This window comes from Myripristis murdjan, chromosome 2 (assembly GCF_902150065.1).
Source record: "Myripristis murdjan chromosome 2, fMyrMur1.1, whole genome shotgun sequence".
Taxonomy (NCBI): Eukaryota; Metazoa; Chordata; class Actinopteri; order Holocentriformes; family Holocentridae; genus Myripristis; species Myripristis murdjan.
Genome location: NC_043981.1, coordinates 19,612,574 through 19,639,024, shown reverse-complemented (window position 1 = coordinate 19,639,024; position 26,451 = coordinate 19,612,574). Strand labels below are relative to the sequence as shown.

At 43.2% G+C, this 26,451-nt stretch overlaps 2 protein-coding genes across 2 annotated transcripts in view; both read right to left on the bottom strand.

Moving 5' to 3' along the window:
- stat1a (signal transducer and activator of transcription 1a) overlaps positions 1–26,451 on the bottom strand; it is a 59,526-nt gene that overhangs the window by 12,394 nt on the left and 20,681 nt on the right. The window lies entirely within an intron of this gene.
- LOC115372813 (NACHT, LRR and PYD domains-containing protein 5-like) lies at positions 2,561–22,473 on the bottom strand (the record flags this gene model as incomplete). The annotated part of the gene is made up of 7 exons (XM_030070957.1): positions 2,561–3,131; positions 4,168–4,207; positions 4,743–4,905; positions 12,985–13,155; positions 16,117–16,287; positions 18,365–20,392; positions 22,400–22,473. Coding segments are annotated over 7 exons (3,195 nt in total), but the record flags the coding sequence as incomplete, so codon positions are not given.

Genomic DNA, 26,451 nt, shown 5'->3' with positions numbered 1-26,451 from the left:
AAACACAATTATGAATCCTGTTTCCTTTTTCAAAGATTTATTAACTTGGTCCAGCAGACAGCAATCAACAGTTGCACCAGGTTACAGGTACAGGTGACAGTCAATTGGTATGTGTAGGTGCATGTGGTTCTGTCACAAATTAAGCAAAAACCATAGACACAATTAGTATAATGACAATATTAACATGCTGTAACTAAGACAATTAACAATTACTGTGATAAAAATGAATAATAATTAACTGTAACTAATCTTAACTATTATTATCCAAAACTGACACACACACACACACACACACACTCAAAATATATTCAACATGTATAGTCATGCAGCTGAACAGTGCATTCCTGCAATGGCACAATCCTGCACTGCCCCCTAGTGGGCTGAGGGCGCCACGGCGCCAGCAGTGGGCATAACGTCCAGTGAGCTCGGCTCATAGCATGTAGCTAATTGGCAATGGCGAACTGACCACAATAAATCACTTTACACAGATTTTAACTATATACAGAGCACATCCATTAACTTAAGGGTAAATAAGGTAAGTATGGCAGCCTAGGTGACTTACCTATCCTCATGGACGCACGAACACCAATTTCACATAACCAGAACAGCTTAAGGATACTAATATGACCACACCGCTCTCTGGACCGCAGGAACATGAAAGTCCCGCAGATTCGGGAATTCTCTTTGATCACGTGATGCAGTCGAGTCTTCTGATTGGCTGCTCCAATAGCCTTTCTTACAACGAGCTTTGCCACTCTCCATTAACCCCCATTGTATCGAACTTGGTTGCAGTTCCACTGAAATTCTACTGTGGGTGATGGCGGGCGAGTGCAGAATGAATGGGGCTCTATGGAGCTAGAAGGCTAAATTTGTCTCTTACACCTGTTTATGGTTGAAAAATCGCAAATACTGTTGTAGTTTCTGAAAATTCAGTATGGATTATTGGTTAAAAGTGAAATTAGCGAGAACTTATATCCTTTCAGTTTCCTACAGGTTGGGCTGTTGTTGGCTATAACACGCTAGCATTTGCTAATGAATGCTGATTGGTCAGTGAGGGACTTGCGGCTGTTTACGACCAGGGATCCCACCTGATGGCACCTGAAGACCAAGAGAATCTGGAAACCCCACTCTTAAGGAGGACTTTTCTATCAAAGTTGATATTTGTGTATACAGAGAATGTCTAATACAGCGCAGACGGGCTCTGGCCAAAGTGTCTCGAGTGTCTCCGTCTGCTCTCTGGAAATCGCCGTAAAGCAGCGCCTCTCGCCATATGAAATGTGTGACGTCATCACACTTTTTAGAACAGATGGGTGAACTTAAAAAATCCAATATTCAGCTGAGTGTATTTTTTTAGCCCCCCTTTTGAAAACAGTATTCAAATTGTTTGACAAAAAATTATTTCCAGAGAAAAGTGGATTTTTAGGGGTGTATCCCCATAGACTCCCATTCATTCTGCACTCGCCCACGAGCGCCCTCCCATGGACAGAGACGTGTTTCCGAGAACCGGAAGTTAGAGGAGAGTGGCACTTCTCCCTGTATTAGAGATTCTCTGAATATAGGAAGAAGTGCCACTCTTGTCTAATATAACAGGAGGAGGTTTAAATGACACTTTTGCACAACATTAGGGGCTCTGTTTTTGCAGACTGGGTGAGGCCAAGTGGATTTTGCAGCTTTGGTACACCGTGCGCTGTGGCGCAAGTACTGCGCCGTTCCTCCTACCAGCGCAGGGGAGGAGAGAAGGCGTGGAGTGGGTTTGACACAGCCGATTCACTTTAAACCAATCAAATGTCCTGTCCTCGCCTTTAAAATGCGCTGCGCGAAGGCATAATGAAAGTTTACACAACTGACATGGAGGTCTACTGCTGCAGGCGGAGTGGAGCCCAGGAGACCAGCGAGCAGTGCGCACACGTTACCAAAACCTCACAGGCAGGTTTCCAGAATGTCAGGCACAGTAACAATGCAATAAATACCGACAAAAACCACTATTAAATGCTACTGTCTCAATCAGCACATAAACTTATCTCCATATTGACTGTCCCGTCACATATGATGTCAGATCAAAGGAGATTGGCACCGTTTGTGCTGATTGTGAGGTTTTGGTGACGTGTGTGCACTGCCCTCCGGTCAGCCAAACTTCCACTACGCCGGCTGCGCTCCGCCTCGCGCTGAAAGTAGACCTGGTTTCAGGTGGCGAGCTTTGAGCGCACCTCGGCGAAGCCTTTTGGCACGAAAATGTCACTGCGCCAAGCTGAATCTGTCGACCCCTCCCCCTGCTTCAACGCCACTCCCACCTCAGCGCACGTCGGTCTGCCAAAATACCAAACTGTGCACCCCATCGGGTCGTGCTGGTCCAAATTAGCTCTGCGTGGGGTTCGCCTCACTGCGCCACCCTGTGCTGCGCCGGGAAAATAGAGCCCTAAGATTTGAATATACAAACATTATAATGACTCATTATTTTTACAAGCCTGTCCAATCAATCAATTAACAATTATCCACCAAGATGCCTGATACAATTTTAAAAAAAAAAAGAAAAAGAAAAATCAACCATAAAACACAAATCAGCCAAACATGTTCTCAACACTTTCAGGTCAGAGTTTGTTTCTGACAAACTGGCAGCTCCACCTCACTAGGAGGACTAGATATCGACACACCAAACGCAGGGTGGAGCGGCTCAGTGAAGGTGGATCTGAAGGTGTGCAGGAGTCTCAGTCTGTCAGAAGAGATTCTGTAGAAGGACACAGTCCCAGCAGACCAGTCCAGATACACTGCTACTCTGTCAGAGCTACGGGGACGGACAGAGAGTCTGGTGAACTCACGGTTGTGTTTGGCAGAGTAGAAGTCATTAGAGCATGTCAGACTCCAGGACTGTTTATTGTATCCAAGCCAACAGTCATTACCACTTCTTGTGATTCCTCTGTAAGTCACTGCTATAGAAACGTGTACTCTCCACTGGACCTCCCAGTAACATCGCCCAGTCAGACCTTCTCTACACAGAACCTGAGGCTGGTTAAATCTGTCTGGGTGATCAGGATACGGCTGCAGCTTGAACACCCCCGTCATCTTCCTGTTGTCCTCAGACAGACGGAGGTATCTGTGCGCTGTGTTTAGATCCAGTGTGAGATCACAGGCATCTGATGGGGAGAAGACACACAACACACCTCAGAAAGCCTCATTCACTCACACTCTCTTGGCTCTTAGAAGGTGATTATAGTTTTGCATCTTTCATTAAAAATAAAAACTAATGTCATTTTACACTTTGTGTTTTCAATTTGAGTTTGGTTTGAATTCATTTTTAAAGAGGATCTGCTTGTTTAGTTTATTGTTTTTATGCTTATTTGTTGTTTAGTTTGTAAGGCAGATTTCATATCCACCCAAAATACCAGAGAAAAAAAAAATACATATCAAAAATTAAACTAAAGAGACATTTTTTCCTCCTTCAGGTTTTTTCTTATATCTCCCTCTCTTTTTCTCTACCCCGCTCTGTCCTTGCCTGCCCCCCATCATACACCCCCCCTTACACACACACACACACACACACACACACCAAAAGTAAACTACAATTGATTTGCTTTCTTAATTTTCCTTCTTCTTCTTATTTTCTGTGTTGTTTTGTTTGAGTTCCTGTCTGCTTCTTTCTTTCTCTCCACATCTGTTCAGTCCTGTCTTCTCCTTTTCTAATTTGTTTTCTAATGTTGTCACTCTCTGCACTCCACTTGTTCACCTTTCTTTCACTAATAAAGAAAAAAAATCCCAGGCTTATGTATGAGATCAATCGACAGAGGAAAACTCATTTTTCTCTGTAATTTTAAAGTTGTTTTTGTCCTTGTAGCTTTGACTGGACTCAGCAGAGAGAGACAGGAAAGGCCGGGGAGAGAGAGGGGCCGCCCTGCAGCAAAGGGCCTGAGGTGGGATTCAAACCCACGACTCAGCCTGGACAAGCTGGAGCTCTGCAGCACGTGAGCTCCCAGGACGCCCAGCTTTCTCTGTCCTGTCAGCTGATTTGAGCTGCTTTTGGAAACACACACACATTTAGTTTCAGCTCGCTCCCATTCTCTGTAAAGCTTCATGTGTGTGTGTGTGTGTGTGTGTGTGTGTGTGTGTGTGTGCGTGCGTGCGTGCGTGCGTGCGTGCGTGTGTGTGTGTGTGTATGTTTGTGTGTGTACTCACATCCTCTCAGGCTGTCAGCTGGAATCCAGTCTTCATGTTCCAGCCTGTAGGGATGAACACAAAACCATCATCCTCTTCATCATCATCATCACCTGCAGGTCACATGACCCCAACACACTGTGGCTGCTCTGATTGGCTGATCTCTCTCTGTCTGTCTGTCCAGTCCTGAGGCCACTGAGCACTTTGGACATTTCCCAGGAAATGCTGCCTGCACTGACTGTGTCCAGCACAAGAACCAAGCAACCAAGCTGCTCCGCCAGGACTAACTCCACCCCTCTACGACTGACTCCACCCCTCTAGGACTGACTCCACCCCTCTACTGACCTGAGAGGACTGACTCCACCCCTCTAGGACTGATTCCACCCCTCTAGGACTGACTCCACCCCTCTACTGACCTGAGAGGACTGACTCCACCCCTCTACTGACCTCAGAGGACTGACTCCACCCCTCTACTGACTCCACCCCTCTACTGACCTCAGAGGACTGACTCCACCCCTCTACTGACCTCAGAGGACTAACTCCACCCCTCAACTGACCTGAGAGGACTGACTCCACCCCTCTACTGACCTGAGAGTCTTCAGTCTGCAGTTTGGACTCTCCACCAGAGCAGACAGCAGCTCCACTCCTGAATCCTGCAGCTGGTTCACACTCAGGTCCAGCTCTGTCAGATGGGGGTTGGACTTCAGAGCCGAGGCCAGAGAAGCACAGCTGCTCTCTGTCAACCCGCAGTCACTCAATCTGAATAAAGAATAAAAAATAAACTATAAGACAGGAAGAGTGCAGATCAGTCCCATTTGACCCAGCTCAAGTCAGTGCTGAATGCAGACAAATCAAAGACCATGCTATTTTCAAATGGCAAGCAGCTTCCATCTTACCTTCCGAGGTTGCAAACTGTTCATGGGGTTGAAATTGCAATGGTCACATCTTATAAATACTTAGGCATTCTAATTGATGAGAACCTGTCCTTTAAACTGCACATCGATAAACTTGTTTCTAAGCTGAAATTGAATCTGGGTTTCTTTTATAGAAATAAATCATGTTTTTCATTGCAAGTCAGCGCGCAAAGCAACGCTCCTGATCAGTTTTTGAAGAAACTGGATACTGTTTATCACTGTGCTTTGCGTTTCATCACTGGTTGCAGCTATCATGTACATCACTGTTCCTTATATGCCTTCGCACACTGTCCATCTCTGTATGCCCGTAGACTCTCTCACTGGCTGACTTTTATTAATAAATATATTCTTGGACTTTTGCCTACATATTTGTGTTTATACTTGTGTAGAAACCTCAGCCGTTATGGCCTGTGTTCTTTGGACATTATACAGATCCAGGTCCCAAGAGTCAGAACTGAACTGGGCAAAAAGGCTTCTAAATTTTCTGCTCCGTCTACTTGGAATGATGTGCAGAAGGACTTGAAATTGACACATCTTATATCTCTGGGGGAGATATAAGATGTGTCAATTAGTCAATTATAAAAGGCAGGGAAATGAGCTCAATAGGATCGTGTGATTGTACTATGTGATTGTATTTTATTTGTGTCTTGTGTGTAACCATTGTTTTTGTGCTGCCATCTTGGCCAGGTCACTCTTGGAAAAGAGATTTTGAATCTCAATGAGTTTTTTACCTGGTTAAATAAAGGATATTATTATTATTATCTGTGGCAGGCCTCAGTCACAGAGCTGCGTCTGACTGGCTGCTTGTCTCTGAAGAGCAGCAGCCTCACAGGTGAAGCTCAAACCACTTCCTGTCTTTTAGGAATGGAATGAGTCTTGTGCTGTATCTTCATGCAAGCATGGGCTCAACATTTTCCTCCAATCAGGGTGCTGCATGACAGAGTCAACAGCGGTTAAAGGGGATTCAAACGTCCTGTCAGTCATTCCATTTCCATAATTCCAGATTTGAAGCGTCACTCCTCAGTGAACTGGCTCCTTGTGCTCTGAGAGCTTTTTCTACTTCACTGTCTAGTTATTATTATGGATTTGCCATGTTTTCCAGCAGCCTGCTCACACTGATACAGCTATTCATTTTGTAAGAAAGTGAAAATACTAAACAATAGGCTAAACCATAACAGAACAACAGTCTAATTATTCCTAAATAAATGAATATGTTGTTATTTGAAAGTCTGCTCCCCACAGTGTCGGCCTAAAAACATTCTGATGTGTTTGATTTTCTTCCACACGTCACACCAGCGATCTGGAGCCGACGGCTCACCAGGGGCCTCATGTAAAGGGTGCCTACGCACAAAAACGTGGCGTACGCCCTTTTCCACGGCAAAGTTCAGATGTATGAAGAGTGAAATGAGCGTGGAAATGTGCGATGCCTCACGCCAACTTCATGGCTGGCGTACGCACGTTTCTACAGCGATTGGTGCTTTGGCGACACTTAGAGGTGATGCTGGGAAACTGTTGAGAATGTGAAGACGGTTAGTCCCAGACACATGAACAATTAAAACTGATGAATAATTAACACATCCACGTGTCTGGAATTAGATTAGTGGATATAAAAGCATATGCAAAGTGATGAAAATATCGTTAACAGTGGCTGCTTTAGCAGTAGACTATTAGAAGACATTGCCGGTGTTCCTAATGTAATCAGAGCTATTGACTGCACTCACACACACACACACACACACACACACACACACACACACACACACACGCACACATTGCTAAGCGCCATCAGAGGTAAATTTGTTTATGTCAACAGGAAGCATTTTTTAAATCAATCAGTGTACAGATGATCAAGTCCATCATCTTTTACTGGATTCTAATTTAGACTTCCTTTGTTTATCTGAGACTTGGCTTCACAAAAACACTCCATCAGCAGCATTAAAAGTCCCTGGTTTTAACATTTACAGGAGTGTGCTCAAAGGGAGGAGGAGTTATGATTTATGTGAAAGATAGTATCCAGTGTAATGAAATCCATTGGCCAAACTGTAAGGAATTGGAATGTATTGGTCTCAATATAATTTTGTCACCACAGATGTCCTTTATTCTTATTGTAATTTACTGGCCTCCCTCTTCCAATACTAGTTTCTATGAGAAATTTGAGAAATTATTAAAAGAATGTAATTTCAACAAAGAAGTAATTATTATGGGAGATTTTAACATCAATTGGGAGGACAAATCCTCTAGAAAGAACCTCAAACAGATAACCGATAACGTTGACCTCATGCAACTGATTAGTGGGCCCACAAGAATAACTAATTCCACCAGTACTCAAATTGATTTAATATTTAGTAAGAGACCTGAAAGAATGGGATCTTGTCTTAAAAACTGCAATAAAAACTAAGTTGAGTCATGGCAGACAACACTTTGCTAGTTTAAGGAACAAGGTGGTAAAGAAACTAAGAAAAGCAAAGGCAGATTTTTTCTTGACCATAATAGAAAAGGCAAGAGGTAACTCTAAAATTATCTGGAACCAGTTAAAAAAAACTAACAGGACATCACAATAAAGAAAGGAAACTGCTTGAACTTAAAGTAAATGGAATGCTTACAAACAATCCTGGGGAAGTAGCGGAAGCTGTTAATCATAGAATTCTCATGTCTAAGTTATCTAGTTTCAATTTCTGTTCAGATACAATTAAGTGGATAGAATCATATTTGTCAAATCGATCTCAGTCTGTCCAAGTACAGAATCATCAATCAGCTGCCCTTCATCTGTCCACAGGAGTCCCACAAGGATCCATCCTGGGCCCATTGCTATTTACATTATATATCAATGATTTCCCATCTGTATGTCCTGACACCAACATCCAAATGTATGCTGATGACACAGTAATTTATGTACCATATTACAGGGCCGTGCAGAGACATTTGGAGGGGCAGGTACTCAAAGTTAAAAGGGGGCACATGGAACACAAATTTGAAACACCATACAGAAACGTACCTTACAATATAACTGGTTGAACTGTAGCAACGTTTGCTACAATTATTCCTAGTGCTGATAATGAAGTAAAAAATAATTGAATGATGTATTTAAATATTTTTGTGATTTTATTCAGTTTGACTAAGTTATATATTTTGTATGCATATTATATTTGTGTGTAAATGTTATAAACAAACAAGTAATGATACAAAAATGAGAGATTGAGAAAATCACAATTCAAATTCTTCTAATTGTTGGAACATAATTTTGACACAGTTTGAAAGCCCAAAGCCTTGCCTTTCTCATAATACCTTTTATTTTCTGCTTGGACTTACTGTCATTGAGATAAAAGCATTTGTTTGACTACTACTTAAGCGATTCTCTCCCAAGCACCACTGTCACTCATGCTGTGTGCTTTATAGAACCTCATTTCTCTCTCAGTCCACACAAGCCAAGAGTGACAACACTATGCAACCCACAAACAGCATAGGGCTGTTGGTTCAGCGCATGTCCAGGCGGTTGCAAGGGTGGCAAGCACATCAAAACTTCTTCAGAAACTTTACAAAGTCTAGTTGTTATTGTTGTTGTATTTATACTGTAATAGTCCAAAATTATGTGAATATGCATAGTGCATTGTTTTAGTGAAACAATATAGTCTATGCCTCATTGCCTCTAGAAACATAGGAAAAACACTGCTTGAGAGTAAAATAATACATGACATCTCTCTAATGCACTTTGCCCATGATAAGAGAAACATACAGAAACAACAAGAAGCCTGACATACTTTTTCCCCACAGCACGCTTTGTGTGGTTAACTCACTCACTCACTCGTCTGACTCTGCACACAGACGACACAGAGGATGCTCATTGCTCACTTCACGTCAGTCATCTTGCAAGAATACACCGTGCACAAATGAATACCTCTGCAAAACCGACTCACCGGACCAGCTGTTTACTCCCTCGGGTCTTCTTCAGTTTCGCGAGACTAGCAGTGGCCGTCTCTAGCTGCTTAGCAGCGCTTAGCTACATGGCACGTCTGGGCACGTCAGGGCAGTGAGGGCAGAGTGAGGGTACGTCGCGGATCATGTGACTGACCAAGGTAGATCTAAATTATTATTATTTTGTTTTATTTCTTATTATTTTGGGCCACACAGACAGACTTTCACACACGCACTTACAAAAAAAAAAAAAAAAAAAAAAAAATGACTTTGACAAAAGGGCACTTTGGTCATCAAGGGGCAAAGGGGCAGGGGCTCCAGCACCCTCCGCCCCCCCCTCTGCACGTGCCAGCCGTATTACCCCGGATAAAAGACGACCCTGATTTTAAGACGACCCCTCTTTTTCAAGACCCTTTTTTGGAAAAATACTTTTTATATGGACATTCTGCCAGGGGCGGACTTACCATTAGGCAAAACTAGGCGGTTGCCTAGGTCCCCAAGTTCCTGAGGGCCCCATAAAACTCCTCATACACTTATAAAGCACTAAATGGTTTAGGGCCAAAATGCATCTCTGATCTACTGCTAAATTATGAACCATCCAGACCTCATAGGTCGTCTGGGACAGGTCTGCTTTCTGTCCCCAGAGTAAAAACTAAACATGGAGAAGCAGCGTTTAGTTTTTATGCTCCACATATCTGGAACAAACTCCCAGAAAACTGTAGATCTGCTGCGACTCTCAGTTCTTTTAAATTACAGCTGAAGACTTTTCTGTTTGCCGCTGCCTTCCATTAGACCACATTAAGGTTTAATATTTTACACTGCACTGTAACTTTTAACTTCCTGTTCTATCTTATTCTCCTTTTAGCTTCTTTTTATTAATTGTTTTTATGTATGTTTTCTTGTGTTGCTTTTATTTTGTTTTAATGCCTTTATGCTCTATGTAAAGCACTTTGAATTGCCTTGTCGCTGAAATGTGCTATACAAATAAACTTGCCTTGCCTTGCCTTATGGTTAATACAGTTATTACTTATTTGCACACATTAATTATGTTTTTGATTAAAATCCTTTCACTAAAATGCCAGCAGAATGCTTATCGTATTATGTGTGTTGTCCTCTCATCTCAGAGGGCCCCATGCCTGCCTTTGCCTTGGGCTCCAAATTTCTTAAATCCGCCTCTGCATTCTGCAACACCAGCCCATGCTAGCTTTGAACTCAGTGCGGGGGATGTTGACCTCTGTGGCAACTTCAAGTGCTTTCTGCTGCATCACAGCCCTCATAACGGGCAGTCCTTCACTACGTTTCTCATTCACAAAATCGCACACCCTCCTGTCAGTCTCGCTGAATCGACCAGTTTGTGGACCATGATAAGCCCTTCTCTGGCTGTGGGCATTTTTTAGCTCTTCTTTCTGAGACCGCCACCGTCTCACTTTGCACTCATGGCCAGGGTTAAGGAGTTAAGGGATGTTTATTTACCTTGACAGTTTCGGAGGTAACTTCAGAAAGCGTCCAACTGACAGCCGGAGTGGCATGTCAGCTGGCTTCTACATTCAACCGGGTGGCAGCGCACACCAGCCGGCCCACCTGATGCCGGCCAGTGCCTCGGCCGGCACCGCGCCCACCCGGTCAGGTCTGCCGGATCTGACAGGTGTGCGGCGCTCACAGACTGCCATATATACCTTTCATCATAAGTCAACTTTTGTTTATACGCGGTTGCAGCAGCAGCGACACAGACACCATGGTTGATTATTGATTGCGCGACGCGGCCATCTGCCGGTAATCGCGCTGCGCATTAATCGATTTTGCGGAGGCAGGAGGAAAGTTGCATGATTTACGTTGCATCCACATTCGCGCGCTGCGTGCGTGACCATGAATGAACGCCCGTACCGTGCTGGAGCTCACGCCTTCCAACCGTGCCAGAGTGGGGGAAGTGTACTGTATTCAAGCACGGAACACATGCAAGTACAATACATGTGTATTTGCTTAGACCCCCAATATTAGACGAGGGCGGTAAAATGCGCTGCGCGAAGGCGTAGTGGTAGTCTACACATTTGACATGGACGAAGAGAGCAGCTGCATCACACACTCAGTGAGGCCAGTCTTGGCTGCTGCAATGTTGCTGGAGCTACCTGCCATCCATCTGTCCACCCATCCATCTAACCACCCATCCATCCATCCATCCATGCATCTATCCTTAAATTCGTCTTCCTGAGTCCCCTGTCTTTCCATTACCTACCTGCCTCGCATCTCTCTTTTTTCCAGCTCTGTCACCGTCTGTTAAAGTTATTGATTTTTATGAGCAAATATAAATTTTACTGTGAAGCCCCCATTTTTAATGAATGTTTTTACCTGTTTTTAGGGTGACTCTGTAACATCTGTCCAGGGACTACAGATGCAAAATAGCCTCTTGGCTAACTCTGGCGTATTTACAGCAGTGTTAATCAATGTGCACTGTCCCTGTTAAATAAACAAACAAATAAATATAAATAAAGATCATATGTGATGCACAAATGCAACTAACCAACATTGTGGCGAGGTGGCCTGGTTCAATGCACGATTCATCCATTCTGAGGGAGCAGACTACAAGCTGGCACTGTGCACGATGGGTGGCTTCTTGGTGAGTAAATCATTTATTCGTTTAATTAATCCCCCTCATGCGCACTGAGCATGTGCGCCCCCAAATATGACCCTGTCTTCACAGCATCATACCAGTCTGTGGTTCAAGTTAGTGACTTGCTGTTTTTTGCTGGTTAAACTACAGCTTCAGAGCTTTCTGAACGGCCCCTGACTGTCTCTGTGTGTAAAGTCCTCATGTCAATGAAGCTGTGCGTCGGGCCCCGGTGGCTCACCGGCCAAGAGCGCACACCGTGCACCAGGGCTCAGCCCCGATCGCAGCGACCGGGGTTCGAATCCGACCTCAGCTCCTTTGCTGCATGTCGTCCCCTCTCTCTCCCCTGTCTGTCTCTACTGTGGCTATCAAATAAAGCAGAAATGCCAAAAAAAAAAAATAAATAAATAAAAATAAACCCCTGCATAAAATGTGAAATGTCTTAATCAGCCTCACCTTTTCCCCGGCACACTTCTGCATTCATTTACAACAAGATCCATGTAAGTGGTGTATAAAATTAACAAGTGAAGTTAATGAATGCACATCTTACCCAGGAGGCCATTCGGCCTGGCAACATTTGATTTCAACCATATAAAAAAGGAAAGGACACAGAATTCACGTATTCACCAATGCATTTAATTCAGCGTGTGTGTGCCTTTCCTACTCCACAGCACTGACAGCCCCACACACACTCTCCCGCTCAATCCTCTTGTGTTTCGTGTTTCGTGCCAAACAGGACATTTCTGCGCGCCTCCACTTCAGTGAGGAACGTCTCTAACTCACATTCCGTCAAATTTCTCTTTTTTCCGTCTTATTCATGTTGAGGTTGTAGTTTTCTGATCATGCAGAGGGCAATCTCAGGTGCCGGGCTCATTTAAATATGATTTGCATATTTAAATGGGGGCGTGGACAGGGAGGAGTCGGCTACTCCTCCACTGTTTTTGTGCGTATGACGTTTTCTGGATTTAAGCGTACGCCATGTTTCACTAGGAAATCCACGCAAGTCTTTGTACATGAGGCCCCTGATCTTTTTAATAGAAGTCATGTGGTTCTTGACAGAAACCATGTTTCAAACACACAAAAACACTCAAATCTAAAAGAAGAATAATGTTTCTCTCTCTCTCTCTCTCTCTCTCTCTCTCTCTCCCTCTCTCTCTCCCTCTCTCTCTCTCTCCTGACACATGAGACGGTTGTTAGTTACTTGTCAAACCTCACAAAGCACACATGCATCCATGATACAGAACCTGACCAACCATCCTCACAAAAACTAAAATTACCAGCAGCCCCGACTTTAAAAAAGCACAACATATACTTCACAGCAATATCAGCCTTATAGACATTTAGTGCTACTATAGGATTCAAACAATATCCATATATTTATGTCATCATTAAAAAGTGCAGTCTGACCTGAGAGTCTTCAGTCTGCAGTTTGGACTCTCCAGTCCAGCAGACAGCAGCTCCACTCCTGAATCCTGCAGGTCGTTCTCACTCAGGTCCAGCTCTGTCAGATGGGGGTTGGACTTCAGAGCCGAGGCCAGAGAAGCACAGCAGCTCCTTGTCAACTCGCAGCCACTCAATCTGAATAAAGAATAAAATATGGAGCTATAATTTCCAGTGTTTTGGATATTTATCAGTCAGATATTTTTCAAAATATTCAAAAAGGAAGGAGAAACCAATGAATAATAATACTGATAACACTAATTTATATTTATGTTACACTTTAAACTTCCAAAGTGCTTTACAAAACCATCAGAGTAAATGAAAAGATAAAGATAACACCTGAAATGAAAAGACATCGAAATATTAAAAACACAAATAAACAGACAATGAAAGCAAGAAATGATAAAAGGTCCAAAATAATTCCAATTCAGTGCTAAATACGGTAGACGTGAAAACAGCCATAGGTCCGTCCATAAACAACAAATGAATGGCTCAGTGAAAAGTCCTCACATGCCTTCAGTCTACCATCTTCTCAGAGTAAAACTGGAGAACAAGAGCTTCTGCATCACATGACACCAGCACCCAGTCTCTGGACCAATCAGGGCCAAAGTTAGGAGCATTTCAACAGACTGACCAGGTGGTGGCAGTAGAGGTGGGCCCATGTTGGTCAGGATGAAGGAGTCATGTGGTGAGCCAGGCCATCGTGCCACTAAATTTGTCAGGTGCATGTTGGGGTCACATATGACTTGTACATTAATGGAATGTGCATGTTTTCTATTAACATACACATTCATTGTCACATGGAGCCCTTATAGCAACATGAGTGCAGTTCATTGAGCCGATCAAATTTGGAAAACCGGACATTGCTGCAAACTGCTTTTTATTGTTGGCCTGTTCTCCCACAGTGAAGGGAAATCTGATGTATCCACTGGTCACATTAACAATGCCATCCAAGACGGAAGGCATTATTGCGCTTAGAGCTGTGATATCCCAGACTTATGGATAATGTCATATCAATGTCAATCTTTTAATGAACATTTAGTCCTCTACCAGGTCAAAGACGTTGTCAGTGTGGCAGCATTTTACCAAAATAGATGGAAAAAAAGTCGAATGCTAACTTTGCAAGCAACAGTTTGTGTATCACAGCTCAACGACCAACATGGCATATCACCTAAAAACAGTAAGCTAACATGTCTGTGTTAGGTTGCTCCGTCAGTTTGGAGTAGAAACATATTAGAATTGGCATATTTCAAAGTTTTAGTCTAATAATCCTTTCATAACTGCAGGCGCACACCCGCGACAACAGCAGCTTCCCCCAGTCTGTTCATGTCTCAGATGCTCAGCCTCGCTCTGTGCGAGGACACGCACAGTGCAGGCTGGAATAAGAGTGGAAGGTCCTGTCAGTTATTATAACACATGACAAAAACAATTGTCTAAATTATGTTATATCTCAACAGTTCTTGTGCTGATGTCACTAGTTGACATAGTCCTATTTACGGAAATCATAGGCTGTGATGTTGTGTAGGTGCACGTGATGCAGCGCTGTCAGAGCCGACCGACTCCAGTGTGTCATTCAGTGCAAAATAATTAGGTAAAAACAATTTAATATACTGCAAATACTAGTTGTTTATGTTTATTTAGAATTCATTTAAGCGGACAAAGCTACCAGGTAGGCTACTGCCCAGTGAATTCATCTAAAAATAGAAACTTTTTTTTTTGTATTCCTGCCGCCCCCGGATTAGTCGACTTTTGGTCGAAATTTCAAGACTTCAGTCAACCAAGGTTTTATGTGGTTGACTCCAGCCCTAGTGAACACCTGTACCTGAACAGGGACAGCGTGGTTCCGCTGGGTTAGCCTCTCTAATAATGGACTCAGTTCAGCACACAGATCCAAGAGCATTACTCTAGGGAATCTAAATCATCATGGGCCAGGAAATCTTCATGGTCTCTGAAAACCTGTTCCCTCCTGATCCTCCCGTTTGCACAATGTGCCGATGCATCCATCACACAGCATTACGCACGAGTGTCACCATGGTATTTATATGTTTACAGCAATTAGACTGCTGGCCTCACAACTTACGTTTCAATTTTAATCTACGTTTCAGTCTGCGATATCCACCACCCTGGCATGATCTGAAGACGGAAGGGTGACAGGGGAACGCACTGGGCTGCAGTTCTTTAATGTCATTTGTGTAATTTGTCTACAAATATCACAGCTGTTTGGAATGTTTGTGATGAAGTGGATTTACAACTTACGTTTGATATGGAGTGTAAATAAATGTGAGAGATGAATCATGATGCAGTTTGGATTCAATTCACCAACTCACCATTTGCGTTGTCAAATTCCCCTTGTCTCCAAGATGTGCGTACACAAAGCTCCAAATTTATATGGAGGACCACACATTCTCCCGTCAAGTTTTTTTTCTTATAAATAACAACTTTTGCGGTGAAAGTGGCGTACGCCAATTTCAGGCCCTGTTTTGTGCGTACGCAATGTTTATAAATGAGGCCCCAGGTGATGGCAGTAGAGGTGGGCCCATCAATATATTGATATAATATGGATAGTGTGATATAAGATCAGATATCATGTGGGATTTGGGATATGGTAATATCTTGTGGCATCAGTGTTGTCCTCTCCTGCTTTTAAAGGCTGCATTACAGTAAAGGGATGCAGTTTTCCCAACTTATTAGATGCTCCTCACTGCTCTGTTATTGGCCTCAGCCTGCTCGCTCATCATATCCATATTACTAATGACTGTTCATCACTAAGTTACACTTTGATGAAAGCACCAACCAGTCATCCTAACAAGATCCTCACAATATGGATATCACGGTTTTCAGTCAAAAACATGGTGACAGTCGACTGTGTTCATTAATTACCACAATAAATATCAGATTCCCACAGACGGAGGCCATTTGGACCCCTGCATGTTGAAATAATGTACAATATCATCACCCAAGTTCACAGTTTTTCAGTTCAACACACAAGGATTGTGTGAAAATACAGTTTGACAACAATTTGAGATGGAAGCCTGTAAAACTCCTGTTCAGCTAACAGAATATTACATGTTCACACATCATTAAAAAGTGCAGTCTGACCTGAGAGTCTTCAGTCTGCAGTTTGGACTCTCCAGTCCAGCAGACAGCAGCTTCACTCCTGAATCCTGCAGCTCGTTCTCACTCAGGTCCAGCTCTGTCAGATGGGGGTTGGACTTCAGAGCCGAGGCCAGAGAAGCACAGCTGCTCTCTGACAACCCGCAGTACCTCAGTCTGAATGAAGAATAAAATATGGAGCTATAATTTCCAGTGTTTTGGATATTTATCAGTCAGAGATTTTTCAAAATATTCAAGAAGGCAGGACAGACCAATGAAATAATTATTATTAGTGGTGTCAAGAGATTAAAAAAATTGAGAGATTAATTAATTATGATCTGTAATTAATTGATCTAATTAATCTCTTTTTTAATCTCACCTAAAATTGCTGAGAAAAGCCCTCAACTTGAGGTATTTCCCTTTAAATTCATTACATTATTCTAGCAGATCAGTCCGATGCGGGTCGGGGGGACGACCCCTCTTTTTCAAGACCCTTTTTTGGAAAAAAAAAAAAAAAAAAAAAAAAAAATTATATGGACAAAATCTTGTTTGAATAAAAAAGCCACCGGTCGGCATCAGGCGAGCCGGCCGCGACACCGGGTCTGGTCTGCCGGATCTGACAGGTGAGCGGCGCACACATAGCCTACTGCCATATCAATTTTTGTTCATACACGGCTGCAATGACTGCGCAATGCGGCCATTCGCCGGTAATCGCGGCATCAGGCGAGCCTACCTACTGGTTTACATATGCACAATACATGTATATTTGCTTAGACCCCCAATATTAGACGAGGGCGTTTTTTCAGGGCATTTTCAATGGAAAAAATATCGTCTTATATTCGGATGAATACGGTAATGTATTAACTTCGATCACGCAACCTTTTCTTCCACCTCCTCTCCTCTCCTCCACAGTCAGACACACACACACGAGTCGCGACACCCTCTCCTCAGCATGCGCTGCCTGTTTACAACGGACTTGGGCTGTTGGGGCGGGTCTTAATCAAAACAAACCAATCATGTCTTCACCTCTTCACAGGTTGCTGGCCTCTGATTGGCCTGGCCTGTCTCTCTGACTTAAAAAAAAAAAAAAAAAAGATCTGACTGGTGAGGCCAGCCGGACCGGACCGACAGCTGATTGGCCTGGCCTGCGACCTGTTTAAAAAAAAAAAAAAAAAAAAAAGACGGGCAGGCCACCGGGCCAGTGACAGGTCGGCACAAACACAATGACAGCCAATCAATGTCCACTTCAGGGTGTCACTGACCATTGTTTTCCACCCCCAACAGGAAGCCCAACGCCTACAAACCGATTTTATAAAAAGTAAAATTAGAGATTAAAAATTAGATTAACTCGATTAAAAAACATAACGCGCTAAATATGACTGTAATTAATTAATCTCAATTAACGCGATAATTTGACACCACTGATTATTATAACAACTGCATTAATAATAATACTGATAACACTAATTCATATTTATATTACACTTTTATAGCAAAGTTCCAAAGTGCTTTACAAAACCATCAGAGTAAATGAAAAGATAAAGATAACACCTGAAATGAAAAGACATCAAAATATTAAAAACACAAATAAACAGACAATGAAAGCAAGAAATGATAAAAGGTCAAAAATAATTCCAATTCAGTGCTAAATACGGTAGACGTGAAAACAGCCATAGGTCCGTCCATAAATAACAAATGAATGGCTCAGTGAAAAGTCCTCAGATGCCTTCAGTCGACCATCTTCTCAGAGTAAAACTGGAGAACAAGAGCTTCTGCATCACATGACACCAGCACCCAGTCTCTGGACCAATCAGGGCCAAAGTTAGGAGCATTTCAACAGACCAGACTGGTAGTCAGACTACCAGTCTGGTCTAGTGAACAGCGTGAACTGATGAAGCCACTTGGTTAAGGGGCAAAACGTCTTCTAGACATATAACTAAGTCCAGTTGACCTGATTCAGTTTCCTTCAGATACAGAAGAAACCAAGCAGTAGAAACCTGATGTTCAAGTTCAATTACACAGCAAAAACATGCTTCTGATTTTGAAGTATTGTAGGGGTGAGCTGCTATGGGCATCACCATCATGTTGCCTCCTTTTACCCTGGACTGCCTGAAGTATATTTTTTTTCTGACAGAATCAATCCTTTATTCTGAATATTTAGAGAACTACATATCTTTAATGTATTTCTGATGGTGTCAGGTATGGAAGCAGCTCTACACTGTTTGGATAATGTTGATTTCACATCAGGACTAACCGAGCCTTCCTGCAGTTCCTCACAGCTGGGACCAGTCTCTCTCGTCCCTCATCTGATGTTTTGTACGCCTGCAGGTCCAACACATCCAGAACCTCCTCTGACATCTGCAGCATGTAGGCCAGAGCTGAGCAGTGGATCCAAGAGAGTTTCTTCTCTGATCTGTTCTCTGACTTCAGGAACTCTTGGATATCCTGATGTACTGAGAGGTCGTTCATCTCCATCAGACAGTGGAAGATGTTGATGCCTCTTTCAGGTGAGGCACTGTAGGTGTTCATCTCCTTCAGGTTGTTGATGACTCTCTGGATGTCTTCTGGTCTGCTCTCTGTCTGACCCAGCAGGCCTCCTAAGAGCCTCTGGTTGGACTCCAGTGAGAGGCCATGAAGGAAGCGGACAAAGAGGTCCAGGTGACCATTTTTACTTTCCAGGGCTTCATACATGACTGTCTTCAGGAAGATATCCAACGATGGCTTTTTGTCATCACATTCTCTCCTCATGACTCTGGCCAGTACCTCTGTGTTGCTGTTGGTGAAGCAGTGGAAGATGTAGACTGCAGCCAGAAACTCCTGAATGCTCAGATGAACAAAGCAGTAGACTTTTCTCTGGAAGAGCACACACTCGCTTTTGAAGATCTCTGTGCACACTCCTGAGTACACCAAGGCCTCTGTGACATCAAGACCACACTCCTCCAGGTCTTCTTGGTAGAACATCAGGTTGCCTTTCTCCAGATGTTCAAACGCCAGCCTGCCCAGCTTCAGAAGAACTTCCCTGTCAGTCTCCATCAGCTCCTGCTGACTCCCGTCATGTCTCTCATGGTACTTGTGCTTCTTCCTCTGTGTCTGAACCAGCAGGAAGTGTGAGTACATCTCAGTCAGGCTCTTGGGCAGCTCTCCTCTCTGGTCTGTAGTCAACATGTGCTCCAGAACTGTAGCAGTGATCCAGCAGAAGACTGGGATGTGGCACATGATGTGGAGGCTCCTGGACGCCTTGATGTGTGAGATGATTCTGCTGCACAGCTCCTCATCACTGGATCTCCTCCTGAAGTACTCCTCCTTCTGGAGGTCAGTGAACCCTCGGACTTCTGTTACCCTGTCGACACATGCAGGAGGGATCTGATTGGCCGCCGCAGGTCTGGAAGTTATCCAGAGGAGAGCCGAGGGAAGCAGGTTCCCCTTGATGAGGTTTGTCAACAGCACATCTACTGATGATGTCTGTGTGAGATCAGACACGACCTCATTGTTCTGGAAATCCAATAAAAACCTGCTTTCATCCAGGCCGTCAAAGATGAACACGACTGTACAGACGGCGAGCTTCTCTGCTGTGACCGTCTGTAATGTTGGGTGGAAAACACGGAGCAGCTGGAGAAGACTGTAGCGCTCATCTTTGATCAAGTTCAGCTCCCGGAACAAAAGCAGAACCACAAGACTGACATGTTGGTTTTCCAAGCCCTCTGCCCAGTCCAGAGTGAACTTCTGCACTGAGAAGGTTTTTCCAATCCCGGCAATGCCCTGCGTCACAACTACTCTGATGTGTGTGTCTTCGCCAGGTAAGGGTTTAAAGATGTCGTGGCACTTGATTGGAGTGTCACTGAGGGTCTCCATCTTGGACGTTGTCTCCAGCTGCCACACCTCATGTTGGGTATTAACCTCTTCCCTCCGTCCCTGTGTGATGTAGAGCTCAGTGTAGATCCTGTTGAGGGGGGTTCCAGTTTCTGCGGCAGCAGTTCCTTCTGTCACAAATTCACATCTCCTCCTCAGACTGATCTTATGCTCGTCTAAAACCTCCTGCAGACCGCTGTCCACTGTGCTGGTTTGACTGGGTGTCTGCAGTCCAGGTCTTGTTCTGGATCTTTCTCCACACTGGGGACAGGCAGAGTCTCCTGATGGATCAGACTGGTCCCAGTCTGAGGTGATGCACTGTCTGCAGAACCAGTGTCCACAGCTGGTGGAGACTGGATCCCTCAGGAGCTCCTGACACAAAGCACAGCAGGACAGCTGCTCCTTCTCATCACCTCGACTCCTCTTCCTGTCCCTGTGGAGATGAAAGCAGTTTGTTTGTGTTTAGACAACATTACGTTTTAACTGAAATCTTAAAATCTTTTTTAAAATGTCATAAGTGGTCTCTTATGTCACTTTCTGTGACTACATTTACATGGACTACAATATGCTAATATTAATGCAATTAAGATAGTATTTACAAGACTAAATGTCCATGTAAGCAGCATGACATCCACTTTGAGTTTCTGCAGATTATGACAAATACAGCAATCCAACAGCTTGACAGCTCATGTTTTATTTATTTAATTTTATTGTCATTCTGTAAAAGAAAAGTTGACAAGCAACAAAAACAAAAAATCTCCACAATACATGCTGGGTTTTCATGCTGGGTCCCAGTGCTCCTGTGTGGTTCCAGGACCAGAAGTCAGGTATTACAACACTCAGGCTGGGACAATATGCTTATCTCCTGTAGGAGCATGGATGTGTTTTTCACTTGTCACCTTGGGTAATGTGTGTTAGAGGGTGTGTCTTGTGAAGGTGTGTCTTGTGAGTGTGTGGCTGGGTGTGTGACTGTAGCTGATTGATTGCCTGAGTGATATCACCTGCACTTCTACCTGTCTGTGAATTAGGTTGGTACAAAGAGAGGGTGAGGCAGGGTGCCAATATTTTCTGTTGACCGCTGAAGTGTTAAAGTAAAATCTTTGTTACCGTCTATCTGCAATATGTATATTTCACTGAAAGGGTCAAAATAAACACCCTCGAACGGCAGTCATGGCTTCATGCTTCCTCTTTCAGCGCGTCAGACAGATCCCAGCTATCTCCTCTCAGTGACTAATTTAAGTTTTGATAGTCACCACACTCCTGATCCGATACTATCATGACACCTGGGAGCCGATCAATACATATTGTGATTCTTAAGTATCCTCTTATCCTTGTTGTGGAAATGTGTCAGAAACTGGCCCTTCCTGTCAGTCCAGCTGCAGAAGCAGAGCTCCTCTGAACGGCCTCGCTCTCTAGTTTGTGTCTGTAAAGTTTGATGAGGCTGTGATTCTCCTAGAGGTCACTAGAGGTCATTTTCTACAGCGACGTCCAGTTGGACAAAAGTCTCTGCCTGCAGTGAAATGGCTGCTATGGGGGCCAACATCATCACACAGGAATCAAATGTGGCTCATTGAATCCACAACAGTCTCAGCTTTCCAGTCAAAGCCAACTGATGCAGCTCCAAGACTGTTTAGGCCCCAGTCTGCACACACACACCATTTTACAACAGGCCACAAGAACACATGTGGACTGCAGGCTTTGGGGCCCAAACTGCATGGGATTAGCAGAAGGTGGGCGTGTCTGCAAAGGGGAGAACCGTGGCTGCCCAGAGAACCCATTTTCATTCAGACACACAAAAAAAGCTCAAATTTAGCCAAAGTTAGAAACAATATTTTTTTCCAGAGTTCTCAGGTTCTGTAAATGCCTTGTGATAATAATACAGCAATGTGTTGAACATTGTGTTTTTTACCTTGATGTTGAAATGAAAATGTACTTTTGAATAATGAAGTATTTTTAAAAGAGATTTCTTTAACTCAAGTAAAACATTTGACTGAGCAGCTTCCACTGGCAGAGCAGTAATATTTGACCAGGAGGATCTACACTTTAACTAAAGTCATGGACACCACTGCTCACTGCCGCACTCTGTGTGTGTGTGTGTGTGTGTGTGTGTACATGCACATCAGTCTGAGCAGCACAGGATCAGATTTATCTGTCAGTGAATGTGAATCTAAACTTCAGACACAGGTGTGTGAAGAACTTGTGAGTGCAGGTGCACGTGGAAATGTTCTCAGGTGTTTTGGTGCAAAACATCAAACAGCATCACAGTTTGTGGAAAACAGCACAGAGCCAGATGTGTTTTGGTTGAACAGCTGGATTGCAGAGCAGGGAGCAGTCATTTCTCTCTTTGCACTCTCTTTTCTTGATCTCCTCTCTACTTGCTCTGCTATATAATCTCATGTCATCATATTCCATCAGGCTCACAGTCTGACAGCTGTCTTACTTTGTGTCTAAAGCTCCAGGTTCAGCACTGAAGTTTGGAGGTTGTTCGTTAGACCAGTCACTCTTCATGGACAGACAGCTGGACACTGCAGACTCTGCTCTGTGGCAGGAACCTCTGGAAACACAAATGTTTGAAACATGTTATTAGTTCTTGTAAATCAGGGCTCCAGACTAACTTTTCCACTGGCAGCACTGGTGCTCTCAGCTTTCCCAGTCGCTCACAGCAGCTCATGATTTGGTCGCAGCCTTTTTTGTGAGGGGGGGTCCAGCCAAAAGAGCGGATGTGGCTCATGATCTGAAGCATCAGTTTTGGGGTCACGTCTACTTTCTCCATGCGCCACAAACAGATTTCATAAGAAAACTGTGAACAGACACTGCACTCTAACAGCTGTCTTACTTTGTGTCTGAAGCTCCAGGTTCAGCACTGAAGTTTGGAGGTTGTTCGTTTGACCAGTCGCTCTTCACGGACACTGCAGACTTTGCTCTGTCCTCCTCTTCCTCCACACAGTCACTCATCTTCTGATTTAAGTCAGTCTAAGAAGTGCAAACACACACACACACACACACACACACACATACACCACAGGGATGATACAGTTGTGCTAATAAGTTTACATACCCTGGAAGAATTTATGATTTTTTGGCCATATTTCAGAGAATACGAATGATAAGAGAAAAACTTTTCTTTCACACATAGTTAGTGGTCGGGTGAAGCCATTTATTTTGAAACAGCTGTGTTTGCTCTTTTTAAACCATAACGACAACAGAAACTACCCAAATGACCCTGATCAAAAGTTTACATACCCCACTTGTTAATACCGTGTATTTCCACCTTTAACATCAATGATAGCTTGAAGTCTTTTGGTGTAGTTATGGATGAGGCTCTGTATTTTCTCAGATGGTAAAGTTGCCCATTCTTTGTGGCAAAAAGCCTCCAGTTCCTGTAGATTCTTAGGCTGCCTTGCATGAACTGCACGTTTGAGATCTCCCCAGAGTGGCTCAATGATATTGAGGTCAGGAGACTGAGATGGCCACTCCAGAACCTTCACTTTATTCTGCTGAAGCCAATGACAGGTCAACTTGGCCTTGTGTTTTGGATCGTTGTCATGTTGGAACATCCAAGTACGTCCAATGTGCAGCTTCCTGGCTGATGAGTGCAAATTTTCCTCCAGTATTTTCTGATAACATGCTGCATTCATCCTGCCATCAATTTTGACCAAGTGTCCTGTGCCTTTGTAGCTCACACATCCCCAAAACATCAGCCATCCACCTCCGTGTTTCACAGTAGGAATGGTGTACCGTTCATCATAGGCCTTGACGACTCCTCTCCAAATGTAACGTTTATGGTTATGGCCAAAAAGTTCAATTTTGGTCTCATCACTCCAAATAACTTTGTTCCAGAAGTTTTGAGGTTTGTCTCTGTGCTTTTTGGCATATTGTAAGGGGGATGCTTTGTGACATTTGCATAGGAATGGCTTTCTTGTGGCGACTCGACCATGCAACCCATTTTTCTTCAAGTGCCTCCTTATTGTGCATCTTGAAACAGCCACACCACTTTTTTTCAGAGTCCTGTATTTCACCTGAAGTTATTTGGGGGTTTTTCTTTGCATCCCGAACAATTTTCCTGGCAGTTGTGGCTGAAATTTGTGTTGGTCTACCTGATCGTGGTTTGGTTTCAACAGAACCTCTCATTTTCCACTTCTTAATTAGAGTTTGAACACTGCTGATTGGCATTCTCAATTCCTTGGATATCTTTTTATATCCCTTTCCTGTTTAATACAGTTCAATTACCTTTTCCCGCAGATCCTTTGACAATTCTTTTGCTTTCCCCATGACTCAGAATCCAGAAGCGTCAGTGCAGCAATGGATGAAAGGTGTAAGGGTCTGTCAAGAGCCCAGAAACTCATTGACCTTTTATACACACACACTGATTACGAGCCAACAGGTCACAGGTGAGGATGGTTACCTTTAGTAGCCATTCAAACCTGTTTGTGTCAACTTGCGTGCGTGTTATCAGGCCTAAATCTCCAGGGTATGTAAACTTTTGATCAGGGTCATTTAGGTAGTTTCTGTTGTCATTATGATTTAAAAAGAGTAAAGACAGTTGTTTGACAATAAATGGCTTCACCTGACCACTAACCATGAGTGACAGAAAAGTTTTTCTCTTTTTATTGATATTCTCTGAAATATGGCCAAAAACTCATAAATTCCTCCAGGGTATGTAAACTTATGAGCACAACTGTATATGGAGCAGGCATTCACTGTATTAAATGGAGTCAGTGCAGCTGCACATAAATAATGTGTGTTTCAACATATTTTTGTGGAAACATCAGTTATTTTGTTGCTATTTTATATTAAGTCTATATATAGAATACATTTTTTGTTGTTATTTTCTTCTTCAATTCCAAAAGGGTTATTTTGCAAATGTATGTTATATTTTTTAATTTTAATTTAATTTTTTTGGTCATTCTTGATACTGATCTCATTTTTTTTTTATTAACGTCTTGCTAATTACACAAAGACTTTGTTTGTCCTCAAAAGAGTGAATTACTGTGAATATAATGATTAAGAATTCAAGTTTTAAGTTTATATAACAGTATCTGTTATTTATTGCTGATTTGTCTTTGTTTGTGATCAGACTCCTGAGGGTTATGATAAAGAAAGCCCAGGCCTCTCCTTTCATTGTGGATGCATTAAAATGTAAGCATCATATTTATTTAAAACTGAATTTAATTGGTGTGTGTAGCAATGCATTGAAGCTTTGTTATTTTGTATAGAAATCATCCATCCATCCATCTACCCCCCTGTTATCCATTGCTCAATAAATGGTTAAACGGCTCTTGAATCCCTGTGTTTAAATGTTCCCACCATTCCACAATTCCATGACCCAGCCTTCCCTATTATATCCAGTCGGATAATACTAGACAGTCTTTTACACGCCTGATGAGATTTTTTTTTTTTTTATCACCACTAAGAAAATGAACACTGCTTTGTTTTTTACATTTATTTCTAACAGATGAACTCAACAGTGAAAAAATGCAGCTTGAAAATGGCGTCAGACAAAAGTAGAGACTCACAGCAGAAGCGGACGTTTTTTTCTTTTTTCCTTTCTTTCTTTCATTATTTCTTCTTGGACTTAAACTCAAAGATGAAACAGAAATCCTCTCCTGCCGTCCGAACGTGTGCAGCTCTTCTACATCATGACAGTGAGACAGTCCAACATTAATGATGAAGATGAGCCTCCTGGGCGCGGCTCGTCCAAACCTTCAACCAAAGTTTCACTTTCACTGCGTTCACTGTGCTGCATTCACGTCCTCATCGGGCTCATGGGAGAATTCAGCAGCTCCCGCCTGCATCCCTCTGCTGCTCTTACGAATGACTTGGTGACAATGAGATTTTTTTTTTTTTTTTTTACCTTGTTTTCAGAGAGTTGGCTTTGGTTGAGCTGTGCTTTGAACACGGGCTCTGTGCGTCTGCCGGACGAGCCGCGGCGCAGCTTTACAAACCTGGACTTTTTCCATCATTGTGCATCAGCTGATTTAATACATGTGATCCGTGAATGCACCTTCTGCAGCTGTTTCCAGATATGATGTAACCGTGGACTTTCTGCTCTCTCCACAGCACGGTGTCCCCCCAGGAGGAAGCCGCCTCTCTCTCTCTCTCTCTCTCTCTCTCTCTCTCTCTCTCTCTCTCTCTCTCTCTGTGTTAAAAGGGTTTTTCCTTGCCACTGTCTCCCTGTGCTCGCTCTGGGGGGAGATCTTGGTGCATGTTCTGAGCCAGTATCTGTTGGATCTCTATAAAACAACTTGAAATAACTATTGAACTGACAGAATTTTAATAAACTGATTCACCATCCCAAATAAAATGTTTTTTTAAAAATAACGTGTAATGTGTATGTGTGTTTTGCCTTTGCGTAGCTCTTAGGGTCAGACCAGTGAACAGAACTGAACAGAATAGAGAGGAACTGAACAGACTAGCATAGAACTTCCCTGAGTAGAACATCTGACTTGAATATAACAGAACCCATCTGACTAGAATAGAAGTGAAGCGAGT